We start from the raw sequence: 22,113 nt of genomic DNA, 5'->3' as shown, positions 1-22,113 counted from the left end.
TGTGTGTGTGTGTGTGTGTGTGTGTGTGTGTGTGTGATAGGAATATAAAATGCAGAGACAGTTACAAAATTATAATGGGAAATTAAGCCCGAAGGATGTAATAAAATTGACTCCATGTAAAAATAAATTGATTTAGTTTTTTTATGTCTAACTATTCTGAGCGGCATGGCCATTGTAGTAAAATTTTTCTCTTCTTTCTTTTACATTATTTCTAATTTTAATTTTCTGAACGAACTTTTTCATTTTATTCATATGTTTTCTCCATTTCCCTTCTTTCAGGTGGAATTTTTCGACCAATATAAGGTATGATTAAATCCATCTCTATTCAACCTTTGTTTCTTCAATTATTAGTGAACTAATGTAAAACAGAAAGCACTTTTGTTAGGTCCAGTATTTCATCCAGCTTTTATTTTGCATATGAGTTCCTGAAACAGAGTGGAGATAATCTTTGAAATAATGTCCATCACTGAAGTTATGGGTTACCTGTTTTTCTTGATACTTCTTTAAAAGTCTGGTGTAATATGTTACTCCAATGATTATTTGTGAGACTTCTGATTTCTGATATGACTCATTATCATCATCAGGAACACTGTTGTCGTCATTCTTATCCTCTTCAGCTCTGTTCCTCCATCTTAATTTAGATCAATCTGGTTGAAGCTCTAAGATTTTGGAAGACCCCTACTCCATAAGGGATTAATTCTATTAAAAAAAAACTGATTAGAACTTTAATAAGGCAATTGTCTCGGTCATATTTCTCAAATCGTTCACAATGTTGCAAGAATCTCTCTTTTTGAGACCATTTTGTTTTTGCTATTGTTAATCAACTTGCTGCATACAGAAAATATAAACATTTTTCTGTGATTAAGTATTTTATTTGGTGACATGGGCTTTATATCTATTTAACAATTATTTCCAAATCCACGCAGAGATTACATTATCTGTCAAGGACTTCATGTTTATATTAATGGATAAACTGTGTATTCCTGTCAATACTTGTGTGGTATCTGAGGATTTTGCCAATCTATGTCAGCAGCAACGCAATTTTGTCTCAACAGAAGTTAAATATAGTCATTCCTGTTGATTTCTGACAATACACATAATGTTGTTTCTCATGTTAACTATAGCAGGTTGCATTATTTTAATTTTTTGTAAAGTTGGACAGGTTGGTGAATTGACAGGGTTGCTGACATCCGATTTGGGTTCACTAAAAGAAGTTGTTAGTGAAAACATATCAAGAGACCGTGGGCTTCGGGCATTCTCCGAGGCAAGCTAATTTACATCATTTAACACGTGAGCTAGAAAAAGGGAAATAAAGTTATATTTTCATTCTTATGTCACTATCTCTATTTGCTTTCATTGTCATAATTGACACTTCATTCATCTAATGTAGATTTTTGGTACAATATGTATACTCTTCTCACTGTCAACAGAGCTTGCTCCTGTACTAGGCTTGCTGATGATTTCTGTGTCTATTCTTGTAGGTATGGTTTACGTCATCTTTCTGCAGTTGGTTACATGATAAAACATCTGCATTAAAGTGATATGAATGAAGATGTTACACTCATGGTAGAAAATCTAAGGATACATTGAATCTTTTCTTTCAAAGCGTGATGTCATTTTCAACTGTAGCGGAATTTCAACAGGAGCAGAAGGCCCTCTCTCTCTCTCTCTCTCTCTCTCTCTCTCTCCTTTGTCTCTCTTTTTGTTGGTATCGTGGATATATAGTTCTTTCAGGCATGGCTGAAGATTCAAAGGTGTTTATGCTGGTTCATGCTTAACCACAATATTTTGTGGATCTTAAATAAAACCGTGTCGGGGGAGTTCCTACTTCTGTAATTCCGTGGAAACACGGAATAATCGGTCTACCATGATCTTGGCTGGTGTTCCTGAACGGGAACTGCGAATTCTCGTGATCTTAGGGATTGATTGCAGCGGAAAACCCTCCAACTTGCCTCCTTTGAAAAGAAACAATCCGATGAGGTCACCCATAGCCACAATGGTGACTCGCTAGATCAAGCAGAGGAAGTGAATCTTTTTCTCCAAGAAGCTGCAATAGCCATACGAAAAATTATTTGGTAATTTTGATTCAAGTAGAAAAGCATCTCGACTGTTACATTTTTGAATTAAGGGGATAAATGAAGGTTTCATTTCAATCCGATAAATCAGAGAGATGAGAGTGAGGAGAAATTTAGAGGCAGAAGTCGCGAGATAGAGATTAGGGTTTGTAAGAAGGAGAATAATTGCGCCTTGCCTGCAGGACGTTACAAACCTTAGCCTATTAGCCAAGTGCATGAGATTTGCTTACCGGGCGAGCAGTGCTGTCGTCCTCACTCGCAGGAGTCAAAGGAAATCAGGCGAGCAGACAACTTACATCCTCTAGGTCAAAGGATAACATCGCAGATGCAAAGGAGAAGAGAAGGCAAGCCGCGCAGTTGTGGCTGTGGCTTGCCTGTGAGGAACAAAACTTTGGAGAAGAACCAAGGGATGAGCCTCGTTTAAGAAGGGGACTCACGTGCAACTTTGTTTTGCGGAAAGAAGAAGAGAAAGGATAAGAGGCTCACGTGCATGTGAATTAAGGGCAGCTAAACTGAGCTAATTATGTAAGGTTATGGTTTAATTTTTAAGTTTTAAATTGTTTAATTGAATGTATGAAGTGCTTGTTTATGAGTCAATGTCAAATATCATAAGCAATAAAATATTTGGTTTGAACAAGGAGAGTATACAACTGCGAAATAAAATGCTTTTAGCTAAGTGAAAGTAAAATTTCAAATTTATTAATTTAAATTGCATGTTTATGGTAGTAGTAATATTAAATCATATTAATTATTGACAAATATCATTATTGAAGACTGTGATTGTAAGATACAAAGATTTGAATTTTTTTTTCAAGTAGGAGAAAGAATGACAATAAATGTTTTTAATTTTAGAAATTTTGATGAACTATAATAGAAAAGGTATATTAAAAAATTGATATGAATTGTCGATTTGATAGAAGAAAAAAGAGAGTTAGTGAAACAAACTCTATTTGTTTCTTTTTTTGAAGAAAATATCAAGTAATTAAATAACTCCTTTAAGTTTTTGTTTAGAGCTTAATAAAATATTTGTGGAGATAATTGAAAAGCATTTTGGGTAATTGAAGGTAAATAAAAATTAGTTATTTTTTATTATATATACATAATGATTGTGTGTGTTGTGGCTTGATCCTGAAATTTATAGATGTGTAAATTTAATAAAGTTGATTTCGCTTTGCAGCGACGCCAAAAAATTGGTTTGTTATTTATGAATAAGAAATTAAAGTAATTTATGTTGGGATTCTACGCAAGTATATGTATCGTTATCAAGTGATACAAACTTTTTGCTTAAGCCCCAAATATCGATCCCACGAGGAACGTTTAAATTCGATATGGTAATCTAAATTAGGAAATTCACAGTAATAAAAAAAATTTACTATACTAATTTCAAATTTTTTGGGTGCTATCAAAATTAAATTATCAACTACTGGCAAGACTGTAAAGTAAAGTTAAACTATAACCACCAAACTATGTTTCTGTTATGTTTCTGTGATGAAATCTGTGATGAAATTATCAAATATGAGAAAATATCTTTCCCACTACAATGAGTTTTTGGTTAAATGAGAGAGATAAATTGTTTGAATTTGTATGTGACAAATATGAGCAATTTTAATTCTCTACACTTAGTCAAGTGTTATAGAGAATCGTTGACTAATCTCAGGTTTAGTTTCTAAATCCATGGTTATGCTGAGGGATACCGACTCTCATTCCAGAACTCACACTTCCTTTCCCCTGAATGTTAACTCTCGCTTTAGTTCTTAAACACTAAAACCAAATTGAGGATTTTAATCTGTCACCCTAAAATCTCCAATCCTTTGCCTAGTAATATATATATTTTTCTATTTATTTGCACTCCTATATTTCCCTATTTATTTGCACCAAATTCTATGAACAAAACACTCCTTCATAGAATTGAATTTGATTCTCACTTTATTGTAGAACTCATACTCCATTTCCCGGATCATATATTTCACAACAGATTTTAATTTTAATTGGTCAGATCAGAGTAGGAAAATCATCACAATTTATTTTATATTTTAAAATTGACACATCCAAATTACTCTTCATTTCACCATATCTCAAAGTCAGGAGAAAATACAAAGAAAATTACTCGGACCTCATGAGGAAGATACGAAAAAATTCAAATTTTATAAATAAAAAAAAAAGTTTATACAACAATAATAGACAAATACCACTTATCTGTAACTCTTCCTCTAGGCAAATCCCTTGTAGCTTCTCTTGGACTCTTTCTCTCTTTATAACACTTTTGGCTTTCTTTTTAAAGATGTAAGGAAGAAGAAATCTCTCATTTTTCTCTCTCTAACAACTCTTAAGAGAAATCACTCTTAGACTCACCACACTAGACAATAGAACACTCAAGTAAACTCAAATACACACTGCCCCCCTCTAACCACTACTTTTTCTGATCAATTTTCGCTCTAAATAAAGCATAATGTCGGTTCTCCAAGTGGTGCCTCCAATAACTCTTAAAAAACTTCCAAATTCATCGAATCTTCTAGAATTTCGCCTAGCACCGACTTTCGTCGAATCATCGAATCTTCTAATCTTCTAGAATTTCGTCGTGGTCCGAATTAAATTTCGTGCTCTCTGTTAAATGGTGCCGTCGACGCTCAGTCTGGCGCCGTCGGCGCTGATAAGGTTCTGGACTCCAGGTTCATGCTGGCGCCGTCAGTGTCCTTGTTGGTGCCGTCGACGCTGTGTATTTTTTCAAAACGCCATTTTAACTCCAAATTCTATCTTTTTTGCTTCCTGTTTGTTTCAAGTCCTAAAAATTAACCTGTAATAAAACATAAAAAATACCTTCTTTTAAAGCGACCAAAAATGAAAAATGAATATAAAATATATGTCTAAAAATGCATATATTTTTGGTGCATCATAACGTGAAAAGAACATTTCAAGGTGAACGAGTTAAATAAGTATGATTGATGTGAGTAATTATCTTCTTACATTACAATAATATTTCTTATTTCTGATTATATTCTTGATGTTAATTTTTCACATTTATGTTCTATTCCATTGCAACTTTTTTTTAATCGAAAAAGAACCTTTTATTACCTGAAAAGCAAAAATTACCCATTGAAACTTAAACTATCAGTGATGCATTCTTCATATTATTAGACAAGAAGTGTGCATATTAATATTTTTACATATAGAGCTGCATGATAGTTTTTCTATAGAGTTATTAGATTATTTCATTACATTTAGATTATAGTAGAGGTTCATTTATTCATTGGTAGATAAATGCAAAGTATCCAATAAGACAAAAATATACTTTAAAAAATGAAATGAAAATACTGTATACATGATTGATTGTATATGCATGCTAAGAGAATTCACCTATGGTATTGGCTTGAGATACCAATGTAAATAATTTTCTACCATTTCAGGCAATCATGTAATTTAGATTACAGATTGCTATGCCGACAAAAGAACGTCAGTCAACGATAAGTATGTATCTTTTCACCTCAGACAATAGTGGATATGTTCTACGCTTCGTTATGTTGACGAGATATGTATAAGTTAGGAGTGTGTTTGGTTATGTTTAGGCGAATGCTCTCGAGGGGGATGTATAAGTTAAAAATAGAAAGTATCTTAAGAATTAAAAGATTACCTATTGAAAAATAAAGTAAAAGTTAATGCATGTAAAAACTATATTTATTCCATGAGCAAATGTTAGGGATACATTTTTTTTTTGACTATTATATGGTTTTCTATAAAAAAAATAATAAAGATGAGAATACATATTTCCTTTTTTTTCTTGAGTTATTGTAGTTTAGATGTATAATTACTTAACTCATTATAATGGATAACTCATAATATGGTTTTAACATACTCAGGTTTAACATTTTAAACAGAAGATAAATAATAGAAGAGAGAATGTGTATAGAAGGCAAGTTCAACAAGCGAAAATGTAAACTTTTAATATATTAAATTTAATTACTTTTTTTAGTATCTCTTTTAATTTATTTAGATTGTAAACTGTTAGTGATAGAAAATAAAAATAAATTAACTTTGCCATCCAATCGCCTGTTTTGCCTTGGAAATTCCAAGTTCTCGGACAAGGTCCTGACATAAGTTTTAAGTGTCAAACAACCGATGTTGTATTGATTTGACATCAAATATCAAAGAAGAAGCCAATATGTTAAAGTGAAAATTGACTTATCAAATTTTAACGATTGTATAGATTCAGATGAGTTTTTCGAGATGCTCCAGATAGTGGAACGCGTCTTTGAGTACAAGGGAGTCCCACCAGATAGAAGAGTTAAGCCACCTGCTATTATGTTAAGGAAGAATGTTTCTTTCTGATGGGGAAAAATCGTTTTGTCGGCTTGAGAGGAAAATAAAATCACTATCTAGTCCACGATGAAAAAGAAGATACAACACAAATATCGTTATGTGAATTACCGATATGATATGCTCATAAAACTTCACCTCCCGCTTTACAGAGATTCTTTTGTGCAGACTACATTTAAATTTGATCAACTCATGCTGAAATAAGAGTTGGTGGAATCAGAGGAGCATGCCACTTTCAATGTACCTTAGAGGACTGAGGTCATCTATTGGTAATGTTTTGCAATTATAGTCCTATTAATTTCTACTCAATGTACAAACCCTAACTTTGAATGTGGAGTAACAATGTCACAAAGTGAGAATCACATCTTACATGCAAAGTTCAACCATAAGATCAAAAGATGAGTACATCTAGTGGGGTACCCAAGCCAATTCTACCAGAGGAGAAACCAGTCTAGAGTGGAGAGAAAATGAAGCTCAACAACACTCTTAGATCTGTCCTAGCCATGAAGTATTTCATGTGTTATGGTTTTGGGCACATTAAATCATATTGCACAAATAGGAGAATGATATTTTTCACGGAGGAGAGAGCAGTTGAAGAAATGAGCAGTGACATGAGAGAATGAAGATGTCAAAAAGGAGTATCTGCTTGCAATTGATGAGAGAGATGACAATCATTCCAGTTGAGCCCATAAGAGACTTTGGCAGGATTAGCGTTGGTTTCTTAGAACGTGGTGAGTCTAAGGAATCGATACCAAAAAATGGACAACCCTTGTTGAGGGAGTTATTGGTTGTCTTAACTAACAATTTACCTTCTGGGGGGGGGGGCTACAAGTGATAAAGGTTCAACATGTTATAGATCTCATTCTAGAGCTTTTTCAGCTAAATCAACTTACCTACGGAGTGCAACCATCCGAGCATGAGAAATTGATTACACACTTGATTGTTAAAAGCTTTGTTCGTGAGAGTACTAGCCCAGATGCAACTTCAAATATGATTGTGTCAAAGAAGGATGATTATTTATTCTATTAGGACATACTTTGGAAGGACCGATGTGTTTTAGAGTTTTATGAATGGACGCGAGCATAGATATTGTAGTGAGACTGTCTTAGATGCAATAATGAGATGATTATCTTATGGTGGTGATAGATCAATTAAATAAGTTTTCTGGGAAAAATAATGAAGCTCCTCTTACACAGGGAGAATGATGCGGGAGCTCCCGCTTTCGTAATTTCTTGGAACTGCAAAAAAGTTGGGATCTTGCAACTTGGTTGGAGTTCCTAAATGGGAACAACGAATTCCTGTGATTTCATGAATTGATTTCGGCCAAAATGACCTCTCAATTTAGTCAGATTTTTTTTTTCTTTTTAGTTTTTTCCCACTCATTTATTTCTCAATAGGATATTTTCTATTATGAGACTATTTATATGTTTGCTTTTTGTTTTGAGGGGACTTTCGATTATTGTTTTTGTGTATGGAGATCTTATTTTCTTTTTTATGCTATATGGAGTGTTGTATCATCTTCCTTTTGCAAGTATTTGTATTTTACTAAGGAATATGTGATGGATCCCCCTTGTCATCCACACCTTGCAATTTGCTTGCTGTTACTGCTGTCTAATAGCAGAAAGCTGCTATTGGGCAGCAGAAAACATTAGTATTTTGCTTCCTGTTCGCTTGCGCCCAATTTCAGCCAACATCCTTTCTCCTGTCTTTCTTACCCATCCTATAACTTACCTACCCCTTCCTTTTGTTCTTTCACACCTTCTAGGAGCCCTAGAACGGTATCACTTTATGCGAAGGCCTTGACTTATTATGGCATTGTTGTAATGTGTGAGTCAACATGAGTATATATCTTATGAAAATTAAAGTACATATTACTCAATTCTTATGTTTTAAATTTCTAATACCTAAACTTTTATTTTTACCCACATACCACCTTAGTGCATGAAAAGTGGTATTTCACTTTTGCTCAGTTAAAATAGTGGTATTTTTTGGATGATAAAAGAGGCATAAATGTAGAAAAGCAAATTTTTGGTGTTAGATATGTAAATCCATAGGAATTGAGAGGTATTTATGTAAATGTCCCAAACTAGAAACTGAGCATAGGATCTTGTTGACAGACAGTTACCTAAGATACTTACATAGAAACGGTCATTAACTAGTGGGATGCACAATGACTGTATGCTGCTTTTTAGGACTAGCGTTGCAGCATGTTATTCAAAACACTCGTACTTGCTTGTATTTGCTTCTGCTGCATTTGTCCTCTTTTTCCAAGAAGCCCTTTTTTCTTGATTACTTGTCCTTTAATATTCGAGTTTCCCAAAATTTGTGTATTAACATAGGCTTTCATGGGAGATAATTGCATATATCTTTTTATATATTTGGCCTTACTATTGAATTGCCTCTGTGACGGAATTTATTACTTTCTAGCAATATTTAAGAGATCAACCGTACCTGTCTTCCAATCCCATGGAATGATCCAAGCAAGTATTTCTGATTGCGCAGCTGAAACATTTTCAGCAATCCGTACTGTGAGTTTATCACATGTTCTTTTCCTTTTTATGTATTTGAACTCTCATATTTTGTCCTTAACCATATATATCATTGAAATTTATTATTGAATTGTTATTTGCTCAACTTTTTTTTTTGTAGGTCAGATCATTTGCTGGTGAGAGAAAACAACTGTCGATGTTCGGGAATTTGGTAAGATTTGATTCTTTTAATCAGTGGGGAGGGAGACTAATCATTGAAGTGCCTTTAGGTTATAACAATATACCAGCGTGATTGTGGCAACAAAAAAAAAAAAAAAAAAACCAATTTTATTTTTTGGTGCAATATTCATAGGTGAATTATTTTATTTAACTGGCAGGATTTTTGTGAGTAATTTGGTTTCTCATTGTCGTTCTAGTTAGCTAGAGAAGTCACCTGGCCTTGTTCCATGTGTTATCAACATTTAGTGAAATCAGGGCATTTACATACAGAGGACTCAATGTATTTATATATCTAATACCCAAATTTTGTTTTTTTTTTTTTGATTTATTCCACCCAAATATTTCACATCACATTAAAAATACTATTATTTTAAATTTTAAAGAGTGAAATACACGTTCCCTCCATAAGGTGGTATGCGTGTAAAAATTGAAGATTAAATGTTAGATGTGTAAATACATAGGAATTGTGTTATGGATGTAAATCTTCCAGTGAACTTTAATGTCTGGAGAATTAGTTATATCGATCTGTTGAAACATCTTTCAACAAGCAGTAAACAAGATAAAATGGTTCACTCGACAACTCTTACGATGTGGACATATTTGAATTCCTCTATCGGCTATTGGTCAGATTTTTTTTTGTGTTGATAAAGCCTTAGGGTCCATGGTTTAGTGTAGATTTAATATGAGATATAGATAGCCATGTAATAAACATTGACAATTCATAGTATATCAGCTGTTAATCCAAAACAACTTGATTTTGTTATCATCAATTTACTAGAAAAAATTAAATATTCTATCATAAACTAAGATTATGATTAACGACAAAAAGACATGCATGATTGAAATTTAGTCACTTGAAACAAACTGTTGAAAGGTCTCGTAAATAATGATGATTGTATTTCATATTTGTTATAACTCTATATTTAGAGGGTTATAAATTGTATGAGGGATCTTAGGAATCTCTATTTATTTTTTCCTTAATTAGAGAGTTAGTTGCCTCTTTTATTTATTATTATTTCTTTCCTTGTCTGTTGTATTATGTTTTTATTGCTTTTCTTACTAGTAAGTCCTGTAATGAGTATTAATACCCCTCTTTGCATCAATAAGAATAAGTTCTCTTATATTTTTCCACAGTTTTTCATGGTATTAGAGACACGTTGAGTATTTAGGATATGAATTTTTGGAGTCGTCTGCTTCGCCTGGAGAGCTCGATCTTGTAGCTGTTTGCCTGATCTGCGTAGCTCCATCTTGGAGCTGTTTGATCTCAATGTTGGAGCTATTCGACACTCTAAATGCTTCCTCTGTGCCGCACGATCTCGAGCTGTTCTCCTGTTAAAGCTGTTCAATCTTGATCTTGGAGCTGTTTGACGCCCTAACTGCTTCCTTTGTGTCGCTCGATCTCGAGCTGTTCGCCTGGAGAGCTCGAGCCGTTCTCTCGACGCTCAATTTGTTCGCTCGCCGCTTGATCTGTTCACTACGATAGCAAGCGTCCGATCCTCTGTGGCCTCTTCCGCTTTCCATTTTCTTCCCATCTCGTGAAGGCTGTACTTCTCTCTAAGGCGTTAATTCTCCGAAGGCGATAATATTTTGCTTCGACGGACGAATCTCGGGCTTGAGCAAATTCACCGTCCTTCATCTCTAAAATGTCTGAAGTCACGTCTAGGACAAGCCAACATCTTCAACCATCTCAGTCCGAACCTCAGAGAAATATATCTGAAAGTCATCCCATTCAAATCACTACAATCCGACTAAATGGTGATAATTTTCTTCGATGGTCACAATCTGTTCGCATGTATCTCCGAGAAAGAGGAAATATTGGCTATATCACAGGTGATACTAAACAACCTGACGTGAATGTCATAACTTATGCAATTTGGGATGCGCAAGACTCAATGGTAATGACATGGTTGGTCAATTCCATGACCGAAGAGATAACTGCAAATTATCTGTGTTACTGTACAGCCAAGGAATTATGGGAAAATATTTCAGAAATGTACTCTGATATTGGGGAAATTTGTTAAGGTGAGGATTCTGTGACAAAGTATTTCAATTCTCTTAAGCGGATTTGACAGGACCTAGACTTTTTCAACAATCATGAGTGAAAATCAAATGATGACGACAACCAGACAAGAAGATAGTGGATACTGGCCGAATATTCAAATTTCTTGTAGATCTAAACGTTGAATATGATGAGGTCCGTGGCCGAATAATTGGAAGAAATCCCCTGCCTCCAATTGGTGAAGTTTTTGCGGAGGTAAGGAGAGAAGAGAGTCGGAGACATGTGATTTTGGGAAAGAAGACTGCAGGTTTAATTGAGTCTGTGGAAGGATCAACGCTAGCTATTCTTGAAGCTCAAGTAAGCAGGAAAACTTCTCACAACCAGTGCGTAGAAGACAAAAAATGACATGCACTGTGACTACTGTGGAAAGCCACGCCATACTCGCAAAAAATGCTGGAAATTGCGTGGTAAACCACCTAATGTTAAGGGAAAAAAATCTGGTGAACATAGCACACCTATCGCAAATGAGGCTGAGTCATCTCCACTTAGTAAAGAGTAATTAAGTCATCTCCTTAAACTGCTGAAATCTTACTCATCATCTAATGCGCCTATCGGTTCTATAGTTGCTCATCATCTAATGCGCCTATCAGTTCTATAGCACAAGCAGATAATAATCCTTTGGCTTTTCTAGAAAGTACCACTTCTTAGATCATTAATTCAGGAGCCTCTGATCATATGACAAATTGTTCTCAATTATTTGATTCATATTGTCCATGTTCCGGTTCCGAAACATGGATACTGAATTTACTAAATTAAATGGATGGGTACTGATTTATGGAGTTATTAAATCCAGCCAACTTTAAATCTTACTTGCAGCAAAACAACACTTTGTTACGGCTTGTCTTTTGCCTACTCTTTTGCTCTTACGTGAGCAACCATTTCATTTGGCAGGATTTTTTCTTAACTATCACTTCCTGAGAAGGCCTACTTTGAAAACACTATAAAAGGTGGTGTGACTTTTCACATTATCTAATTTTACTAAGAGTAATAATATCACCAAATGTTTATAAATTATGTTAATAACAGAAATTCCTTGCATATTTCCTCAAAATGTTGGGACTCTTAAGGATGGATCCCAAAATAGAAGAAAAATATCACCAAATTTTTTTGTGATGGTAAGAGTGCGGTGGAACAAAAAACTAGAACTTCTTTGGCATTGCCTTGAACTTGGGAAGATCAAGTGTTTAAATCCCAACAAAGAAAGGAAAACAATATCCTATTCATTAAAATTTCTGTCATTAAGCTAACGGAAGATATACCTCTCAAGTAAAAAAAAAAGTCACATACACTCTCAAAATGGGTGAAATGAGAAAAAAGGAAAATTTAATTTTCATGCAATATCCTTGACGCCTCTAAAATTTCAGAAGGGACTGAATAATAGCCAAAGCAGAAGGGCAAGAGTTAGTGCAGGAGTTTGAAGTGTCGAAGACTAAGCGGAGGTGAAGGAGAGGGGGTTATTCACTGCTATAAAGCAGACAAGAGAGAGATTGTCAAGCAGCACACACCCTCAGTTTCAAACAAACTTGGAGAGGACGAACTTGGTTCGACGAAAACTACAGAGGCCAAAGCCGAAGATGGAGGGCTTGATGCTGATAGCACGCTTGAGCCTTGCATTCGAATCGAACACGGAATGTGTTTGATTAGGCTAGCAGGATATCAGCAATCCCTCACGAGAGCTGCAGGCATCGTGCTTGTACAAACACGCAGGTGGAGGAATTTGTGCTGATCTTGTAGATCCTGCTGTGACGAGCGGAGGAAGAAGGAAATTGGGCTCAATTGTATGAGTATGGAATTGGAGGAAGTGAAACCATGAGCTTTGGTATGTGTTTCAATTTGGAGCAAGAGCAAACTCGATTAAGGCAGTGGGATTTCGGTTCAAGTTCTTACTTAAGTGAGTTTTAAGTTAAAAAAAAGAAAATAATACTATTGCTGCAAATTACTTGGGAGGCCTAGCCTGCTCAGGTTTTCTATCCATATCTACTTTGCAAGCAAAAAAAAAAAAAAAAAGGAAAGTAGTTTCAGTCGAAGCAAGAGGTAGAGAAGTTATATTTTGCTGTTATATAGATATCAATACATTTAGCTTCCAAGTCAACTTTTCTTCCTTTCATACACTTTCTTTCTCATTTGATGGATTTACTTTCTGAGCATAATTACTTGGGAGGACTAGCCTGTTCAGTAATTTTAGACTCAAACGCGAATTTTAACATTTTTTCTTCTAATATCAGGATCATCATTTCTATATTTTCATTAATGTCTAAATCCTATGCAGTTACTTGCTTACGAGAATAGTGGCTTAAAACTAGGCACTCTGAAGTCAGCAAATGAATCATTAACGCGGGCAGTCGTTTATATTTCCTTGATGGGCCTTTATTGCCTTGGTGGAAGCAAAGTAAAGACGGTAAGGATCACCATTTTCTATCTAAAAATTGCTCCAATATTTTTCTTGATCCCAGAAAACCTTTAGCTTGAGTTAAAAAATCTTGGCTTCTTACATGCTTGAAATCAACTCCATTTCTCGTTGGATAAAAAAAAAGAACAGCATTCAGCCATATGTTTCTGTATCAGCATCAAAGTTGTTTTTTATAGGGATGTATCGACTATAATGTACAAATTTTATGCATTACCAATTTAAGTTATATTTTCTTGGTTATTCTTATTTATTGACATTTTTTGCAGGGTGAGTTGTCTGTTGGTACTATGACATCTTTCATTGGCTACACCTTTACATTAACTTTTGCTGTGAGTTACCGTGTGCTCTTAAAAGCAGGCCTAAGAATTTTGAAAATAGGAATGCTTTCTTATTATTTGTTATCTAGTTTTAGGGGATGTCTGTCTGGTAACAGCTTTAGTAAGTCCTGTAAGTCCGGATTTACTAAACTCTACCAACACCAGTATTTATAAATCTAGAATTTAAGACAAAACTGAGAGGAACTGAGAAGAAGCTGGATTTACTAAATCTAGGATTTAAAATTTGCTTTATTTTTCTTTCCAGCAGATTTGAGTTAAATCTCACTTAAATCTGTTACCGACAGCCACTCAGAGACTTTTAAGGCACACTTTTTTATTTTTTATTTTATTTTTTTTTTATAATTATGAGATCATGTATATGCCAGGTTCAAGGGGCTGTTAACACATTAGGTCATCTTCGTGGAACCTTTGCTGCCATTGAAAGGATTAATTCTGTTCTTTCTACAACTGATGTTGATGAGCCGCTGGCTTACAGTTTGGAGAAGGAACTTAAATTAGAAGGTCTTAAAGGCGATAAGCCTTGGTTTATTTATAAAGATGACTACTCCTCCAAAATCCATGCCCAAAATAAGCTTTATATGCATGAGCTGAGATCGGTTGCTAACGGGTGCAGTCTAGCTTGGTCAGGAGATATTTGTCTTGAAGGTATTATTTTTAATATTTGCTGTTTGAATTGGTCTGCTATTTTTTAAATTAAACGATCGATCCATATTAATATCTACCCAGTCTGATTTCGCTGCTGTATGATCATGCTGTTTGATATGATGATCATGCTGTTTGATATGCAATCTAAAGTTTTCAATTAAATATGTGTTTGGCTGACAATCATGATAAAGTTTCTCACTTACATGTCGATTCAAGATTGTTTTATTCTTACGATTTCTAATGCTTGTAGCGGTCAGCAATATTTCATAGATCATTGGGTTATGCATTATTGATTAAAATTTGAATCTGGAACTTATTTTTTATGGTTTTCAAAGATTGTTTGATATACAACCTTTTACAATTGAGCACATAGAGAAGTTAATATGAATATTAAACTTCTTGTTTAAAACCATTTGTTGAAGAAAATAGGAAAATGTCAAATGCTTCACTGCAATATATATATTTTTTGCTTAGTATATAAAATGTTAAGAAAGTTATTTTCAACCGATGAAACAGAGTAGAATACGAAACTTTTGTAGTATTATTAGGTGAAAAAAGTGCTAATACAATGCTGATTCTGCCAGTAGGTGGCGAATGGATTTCCAGAAGATAAGAACACCAAGGGTCCTCATGAGAAAACATCTTATTTGAAGTTTGATATATTTTGTCGAGTGCATGAAATTACCACCGTTGTACTGGAAAACAAATTTTTATCTTGTGAAGGTTCTGCGCTATCATGATTGCTAGGAGATCTGTGCAACTCTGAGTGTGCTTTGAAGCATCCTGAGTAGCTGTAACTGAAATTAAATAAAAATGAAAGGGATGAATGCCTTTTAACTCAACTTTGTTTTTAGTAGCCACTAACCATAGAACTAACAAAATTTCATTCTTAAAAATGGGTAATAACATTCCATTTTTACTAGAATCCTACTGTCTTCATATCCTGACAATTGTAGCATCTAACTAAACTGCTTTACTAAAACTTGAGCCAAAAGAATATATAATCGATTTGTTAAGTAGTGAATCCATAAACTCAAATAATCGTGTAAAAAATAATAATAATAATAATAATTTGGTTTTATTGGTTTGAGCAACTATCTTGACAGTTTCAACAAGGGGAGTCAAATATGTTACATCATTGACATTAGAAGAACAGACAAATAGGAGCTATAGGCGAGGGTGAGAAGGTGATGAATCATATGCCCAACCCTATTTGCGCCTTAGCGTGTGTATGTGAGAAGAAGCCGTACGTGGAAAGCCTATAAGAGCGCTCGTGCATGTCGCGCGAAGGAGGTAAGAGTTGAGAGCAAGATTGTGGCTTGCAACAGGAGGAAGTGGAGGTGACTTGCTGCCGGAGTTGTGAGGTGACGGAAGAAGAGGACAGAGAAGGAGCATCATGCGGGACTATATGTATGAAGGAAACGAAGATTTTAGTATTGTGTGCTTGGGGTGCAACTTCTTATGAAGGAAAAGGGAAGAGGAAGTCATGCCCTTGCCGAACGATGGAAAAGGGAAGGGGTGGTTTAACTGAGTGGCTTTGCGTGCGGGTGAGGGAGTCGAACAGTGCGAATGAATGTATAGATGCGACTGACATGTGAGAAAGATTACAAAGCTTTTAATGACGTAAGTATGGTTTGTTTATTTGAGATACTTTTATATTAGATTGGTGGAATTTTAATGAATTAATTTAAATTTTTTAATGAATAAATCATTAAGCAGAAGTGGAAGGTCAAATTTTAGAGCGTCGAGATTTGACCCTAGTTAAAATTAGGTTAGTTTTTATTATTTTATTAAGATATTAATTCCAATTAAAAATTTTTATGTTATTTATTATTAATAATATGAATTGAATTAAAGATTAAAAAAATTTTGATTCAAGGATTAGAGCTTTGGATCATCAATTCGGTAGAACAAAGAAGAGAATTAGTGAGGTAAGCTCTAATTATGCATTTTTTCTTTAAAAAAATTAATTGATACTTTATGGTCTTGTTTAGAACATAATAAAATATTGGTGGAGATAATGAAAAAAAATTGTGAGTAATTAAAGATAAAAATAAATTAGTAAATATGAATCATAAATACTGTTAGGTGTTACAGTAAGAAAATAAGGTTTCTAGAAGAAAAAAGATGAACAAATACAATTAAGATGAGTAATTATGTTTCTAAATTTCAGTAATAATTCTTATTTGTAAATGTAGTCTTAATTTTATTTATGTTTTATACCGATGAGATTTAAATTACAATTATATTGTTAGACATAAAAAATACATGTTAAATGGTTGAACAATACATTTTTAATAAGATGCCATGTTATTACATGACTTCTAGATTATAATAAAGGTGCATATATCAAATAATTACATTACCTTTAGATTCTAGTAGAACTGCATTTATTTATTGGTAGATAAATGCAAATTATCTCGTAAGAAAATATTATGTATTATGAAGAATGAAATGAAAGTATTGTATGCATGAATACGTATATGTGCTAAGAGGAGTCATCCTACTCTTATGATAGTAGATGGGGTCTTGAGGATGTTAATATACTCGTGCGTGCAGACGTGTTTTTACAATATCAAACAATTATAAAATTTTGGATCGTAATTGCTATGCCGACATGAAAATATCAAACATATGCGAGTAGATATTTTTTCACCTCAGACATTAGTAGACCTAGTTTGTTGTTCGCTATGTCAATGGAATATGTATTGGTCAGGTATGTTAAATTATATTTAGACACTGCTTCTGATGTAGATGTAAAAGTTAAGAGTAACAAATATACTAAATTTAGTAGAACAAATCTTGAAAAGTAAAATTAAAGTTAATGCATATATAATTCTAGACTACTATAATGAACATGAACAAATGCCATGAATATATTATTTAAATTATTATATTGTTTTCTATAATAAAATAAGAAATATTACATACATATTATCCTATGTTCATTAAGTTACTATAATTTAATAAGTAATTACTCAACTAAGTTATTTTAGATAACACATTATGTTATTTAATTTTTTTTAGATTTAAAGTTTTGAATAGAAGGCGAGTAATAGATGATGAACAAAAGATGAGGTCAAAAAACAACAAATTAAAAAAAAATTAATTATTTTATTTAGATTTTAAATTGTTAGTGATATTTAATGAAAATCGAAAACTTTAATTTCACCGTTTGATTGTCCATTTTTGCCTTGAAGATTCGAAGTACCTGAGCCCAATAGTGATAAAAGTGATATTAGAGAAAATAATAGAACAAGTAACATGAATCCTATTAAAAGAGTGATTAAGATACATATGAATCTTAAATCATTAGGAATTTAGGTGATTTGAGTTAAATTATCTCTAACTAAATAACCTTATTTTATCTCAAACACATGGATGTTCAAGGGGAGGTTGGGGATGGGTGTGAGAGGAATTACCACCAAAACACTTGATGAAAGTGCTAAATCGGCAACCGATTATGGGCGCTAAAACAACGCCCGATTACTGACGCTCAAATTGCGTCCGGTTTGGACCGCTGATTAATGTAAGAAGCTGCGTGAAGACGAGAATAAATGCCGAGCAGGAGCAGGATCGGGAACTATTGTGATCCGGGAAGGAGGCTACCACACCATGAAAGCATTTCTAGATTCTTCTTGCCTTCCTATTGTGTGGGAGTTTTCTTTTTTATTTGTTTTTTATTCTTCCCGGGTACGAGTCTATAAATTGCTATTTTCTGTGTGCAAGAGTTAATTTTTGGTTGTGTTTATTAGTTCTAGATTTTAAGATTAAGAGTTGTAAAATAAAGAATACTAGGACTCATCATCGTCATCATCGTAGAATTAACTTAAAAGTCACAAATAAAATTATTTTTATGAGTAAAATTCAAGATTTCAAAATTTGGGATATTCATGAAGAAGCAAATGTTATGTGGGATAAAGTAACAAACACTATTAAACAAGTAGCAAAAGATGTGCTTGGAGAATCAAAAGAAAAAATTTTTATAAATAAAAACAGTTGGTGGAATAATAATGTGCAAGAAAAGATAAAATATAAGAAGTTATGTTATAAAAATTGGTTTGAATGTAAAAACTTAGCGAACTGGGAAAAATATCAAATGACCCGCATGGAGTCTAAAAGAACAATCTGTGATGCTAAAAATTAGGCTTTTGATGATCTTTATAATATATTAGATACTAAGGAGGGTGAAAAATATATGTATAAACTAGCCAAACAAAGAAAAGAAAAGTAAAGATTTATAACTCAAGTAAAGTGTATTAAAGATGAAAATCAAAAAGTACTTAGAAAAAGATATTCAACACAGGTGGGTGAGTTACTTTGATAAATTTTTTAATGAAGTTTCTGAAAATACGATCGACCTTAGTGATCTTAATATCGTGAATAATAATAAAATGCTTCATTTTTGTCGTCACATTAGTATAAAAGAAGTTGAAGAGACTTTAAAGAAAACCAAAGGTGGAAACTCTGTAGGATAGGATGAAATCCCAATTGACGTGTGGAAATATTTTGGAGATTTGGGAGTTTCTTGGCTTACTAAACTCTTTGATATTATTTTAAAAACTAAAAAGATGTCTGAGGAGTGGATGAAGAGTATTTTGGTACCCATTTTTAAGAATAAAGGGGATGCACAAGAGTATGCAAATTATAGGGGAATTAAGTTGATGTGTCATACTTTAAAGTTATGGGAGAGGGTAATTGATTATAGGTTAAGACGCATCACAAAGATATCTCATAATCAATTTGGATTTATGTCGGGCAGGTCTACTATGGAAGCTATACATTTATTGAGAGGTTTGATGGAGAAGTTCAGAGACGATAAGGTTCCAAGAGATATCCTTTGGAGAGTTCTCGAGAAGAAATGTGTTGATATGACTTATATTGAAGTCATTAAAGATATGTATACTAGAGTTGTTACTTGTGTTCAAACTGAAGGAGGATTGACAAAATATTTTCCTATTTCTGTTGGTTTACATCAGGGATCGACTTTAAGCCCATATCTTTTTGCTTTAGTTATGGATGGTCTTACTGGACATCTACAAGAGGATGTACCTTGGTGTATTCTTTTTGCTGATGATATTCTTCTCGTGGATAAAACGAGAGAAAAAGCCCAGGAAAAACTTGAATTATGGAGGTCTACATTGGAGTCTAAAGGCCTTCGTTTAAGTAGAACTAAAACTGAATACATGGAATGTAATTTTAGTAGTAATAGCTCTAGTGACAGAAGTGTGACTTTGGGTGATCAAATTATTAAAAGGTGTGAACGATTTAGATATCTTGGGTCCGTTGTTCAAAGCGATGGTGATATAGATGGGGATGTTAATAGTAGAATTCAAGTTGGTTGGTTGAAGTGGAGGAATGCTTCGGGCCTTTTGTGTGATAGAAAAGTACCGCTTAGACTGAAAGGAAAATTTTAACCGCAAAGGAAAATTTTAACCGCTTAGACTGAAAGGAAAATTTTAACCGCAAAGGAAAATTTTAACCGCTTAGACTGAAAGGAAAATTTTATAAGACGGTGGTGAGACCTGCAATGCTATATGGCGCCGAATGTTGGCCGATAAAATAGAAGCATAATAATAAGTTAAAGGTTGCCGAGATGAGAATGATTAGGTGGAGAGTGGCTTTACACTTGGAGACAAATTACGAAATGAATATATCCGTGATAGGGTTGGTGTAGCTCCTGTGAGGGACAAAATTAGAGAAAGTCGTCTTAGATGGCTTGGTCACATTAAACGTCAACCATCTGATGATCCGATTAGGAGAGTAGATGTTTTAAATTCAACTTGTGTTAAGAAAGGCAGAGGTAGACCTAGGAAGACTTGGGCTTATTGTATTAAAAATGTCCTTAATTTACTAGAACTAAATAAAAATATGACACTAAATAGGGCGCAATGGAGAAAAGGGATTCATGTAGCCGACCCCACGTAGTGGGATTAAGGCTTTGTTGTTGTTTTTGTTGTATGGATTTTTCCCCCTTTGTTGGTTATATCCGAGGAGGCGGTGGTGTTCCGGTTGTATTCTCTTCAAGGCGGTGATTGTATCATTCTCTTTTACCTTTCCCAAGCCTTCTCACCTCCACTTCCAGCCACAACCCCATGAAATAATAATGTGCAAGAAAAGATAAAATATAAGAAGTTATGTTATAAAAATTGATTTGAATGTAAAAGCTTAGCGAATTGGGAAAAACATCAAATGACCCGTATGGAGTCTAAAAGAACAATCTGTGACGCTAAAAATTATGCTTTTGATGATTTTTATAATATATTAGATACTAAGGAGAGTGAAAAATCTACGTGTAAACAAGCCAAACAAAGAAAAGAAAAGTAAAGATTTATAACTCAAGTAAAGTGTATTAAAGATGAAAATCAAAAAGTACTTTTTATAGAAAAAGTTATTCAACATAGGTGGGTGAGTTACTTTGATAAACTTTCTAATGAAGTTTCTGAAAATACGATCGACCTTTGTGATCTTAATATCGTGAATAATAATAAAACGTTTCATTTTTACCGTCGCATTAGTATAAAAGAAGTTGAAGAGACTTTAAAGAAAACCAAAGGCGGAAACTCTGTAGGATCTGATGAAATCCCAATTGAAGTGTGGAAATATTTGGGAGATTTGGGAGTTTCTTGGCTTACTAAACTCTTTGATATTATTTTAAAAACTAAAAAGATGCCTGAGGAGTGGATGAAGAATATTTTGGTACACATTTTTAAGAATAAAGGGGATGCACAAGAGTGTGCAAATTATAGGGGAATTAAGTTAATGTGTCATACTTTAAAGTTATGGGAGAGGGTAATTGAACATTGGTTAAGACGCATCACAAAAATTTCTCATAATTAATTTGGATTTATGTTGGGCAGGTCTACCATGGAAGCTATACATTTATTGAGAGGTTTCATGGAGAAGTTCAGAGATAATAAGGAGAATCTACATATGATTTTTATTGCTTTAGAAAAAGCTTACGATAAGGTCCCAAGAGATATCCTTTGGAGAGTTCTTGAGAAGAAAGGTGTTGATATGACTTATATTCAAGTCATTAAAGATATGTATACTAGAGCTGTTACTTGTGTTCAAACTGAAGGAGGATTGACAAAATATTTTCCTATTTCTGTTGGTTTACATCAGGGATCGGCTTTAAGCCCATATCTTTTTGCTTTAGTTATGGATGCTCTTACTGGACATCTACAGGAGGATGTACCTTGGTGTATGCTTTTTGCTTATGATATCCTTCTCGTGGATAAAACGAGAGAAAAAGTCTAGTAAAAACTTGAATTATGGAGGTCTACATTTGAGTCTAAAGGCCTTCATTAAGTAGAACTAAAACTGAATACATTGAATGCAATTTTAGTAGTAATAGCTTTAGTGACACAAGTGTGACTTTGGGTGATCAAATTATTAAAAGGTGCGAACGATTTAGATATCTTGGGTCCGTTGTTCAAAGCGATGGTGATATAGATGGGGATGTTAATAGTAGAATTCAAGTTGGTTGGTTGAAGTGGAAGAATGCTTCGGGCTTTTTGTGTGATAGAAAAGTACCGCTTAGACTGAAAGGAAAAATTTAACCTCT

The 22,113-nt window shown here is 33.8% G+C and overlaps 1 protein-coding gene across 1 annotated transcript in view; it reads left to right on the top strand.

The window, feature by feature from the left end:
- LOC110035735 (ABC transporter B family member 28) overlaps nucleotides 1-22,113 on the top strand; it is a 56,778-nt gene that overhangs the window by 7,249 nt on the left and 27,416 nt on the right. Inside the window, exons 3-10 of the mRNA XM_020740017.1 lie at nucleotides 280-303; nucleotides 1,163-1,264; nucleotides 1,391-1,481; nucleotides 8,814-8,914; nucleotides 9,036-9,086; nucleotides 13,423-13,551; nucleotides 13,830-13,892; nucleotides 14,267-14,546. Of these exons, the coding sequence (XP_020595676.1) occupies nucleotides 280-303; nucleotides 1,163-1,264; nucleotides 1,391-1,481; nucleotides 8,814-8,914; nucleotides 9,036-9,086; nucleotides 13,423-13,551; nucleotides 13,830-13,892; nucleotides 14,267-14,546 (841 nt within the window). The remainder of the gene's footprint in view (nucleotides 1-279; nucleotides 304-1,162; nucleotides 1,265-1,390; nucleotides 1,482-8,813; nucleotides 8,915-9,035; nucleotides 9,087-13,422; nucleotides 13,552-13,829; nucleotides 13,893-14,266; nucleotides 14,547-22,113) is intronic.

This window comes from Phalaenopsis equestris, unplaced genomic scaffold (genome assembly GCF_001263595.1).
Source record: "Phalaenopsis equestris unplaced genomic scaffold, ASM126359v1 Scaffold199517, whole genome shotgun sequence".
In the NCBI taxonomy this organism is placed as follows: domain Eukaryota; kingdom Viridiplantae; phylum Streptophyta; class Magnoliopsida; order Asparagales; family Orchidaceae; genus Phalaenopsis; species Phalaenopsis equestris.
The sequence above is the reverse complement of the archived record's forward strand: the minus strand, read 5'-3'. Positions and strand labels throughout refer to the sequence as shown.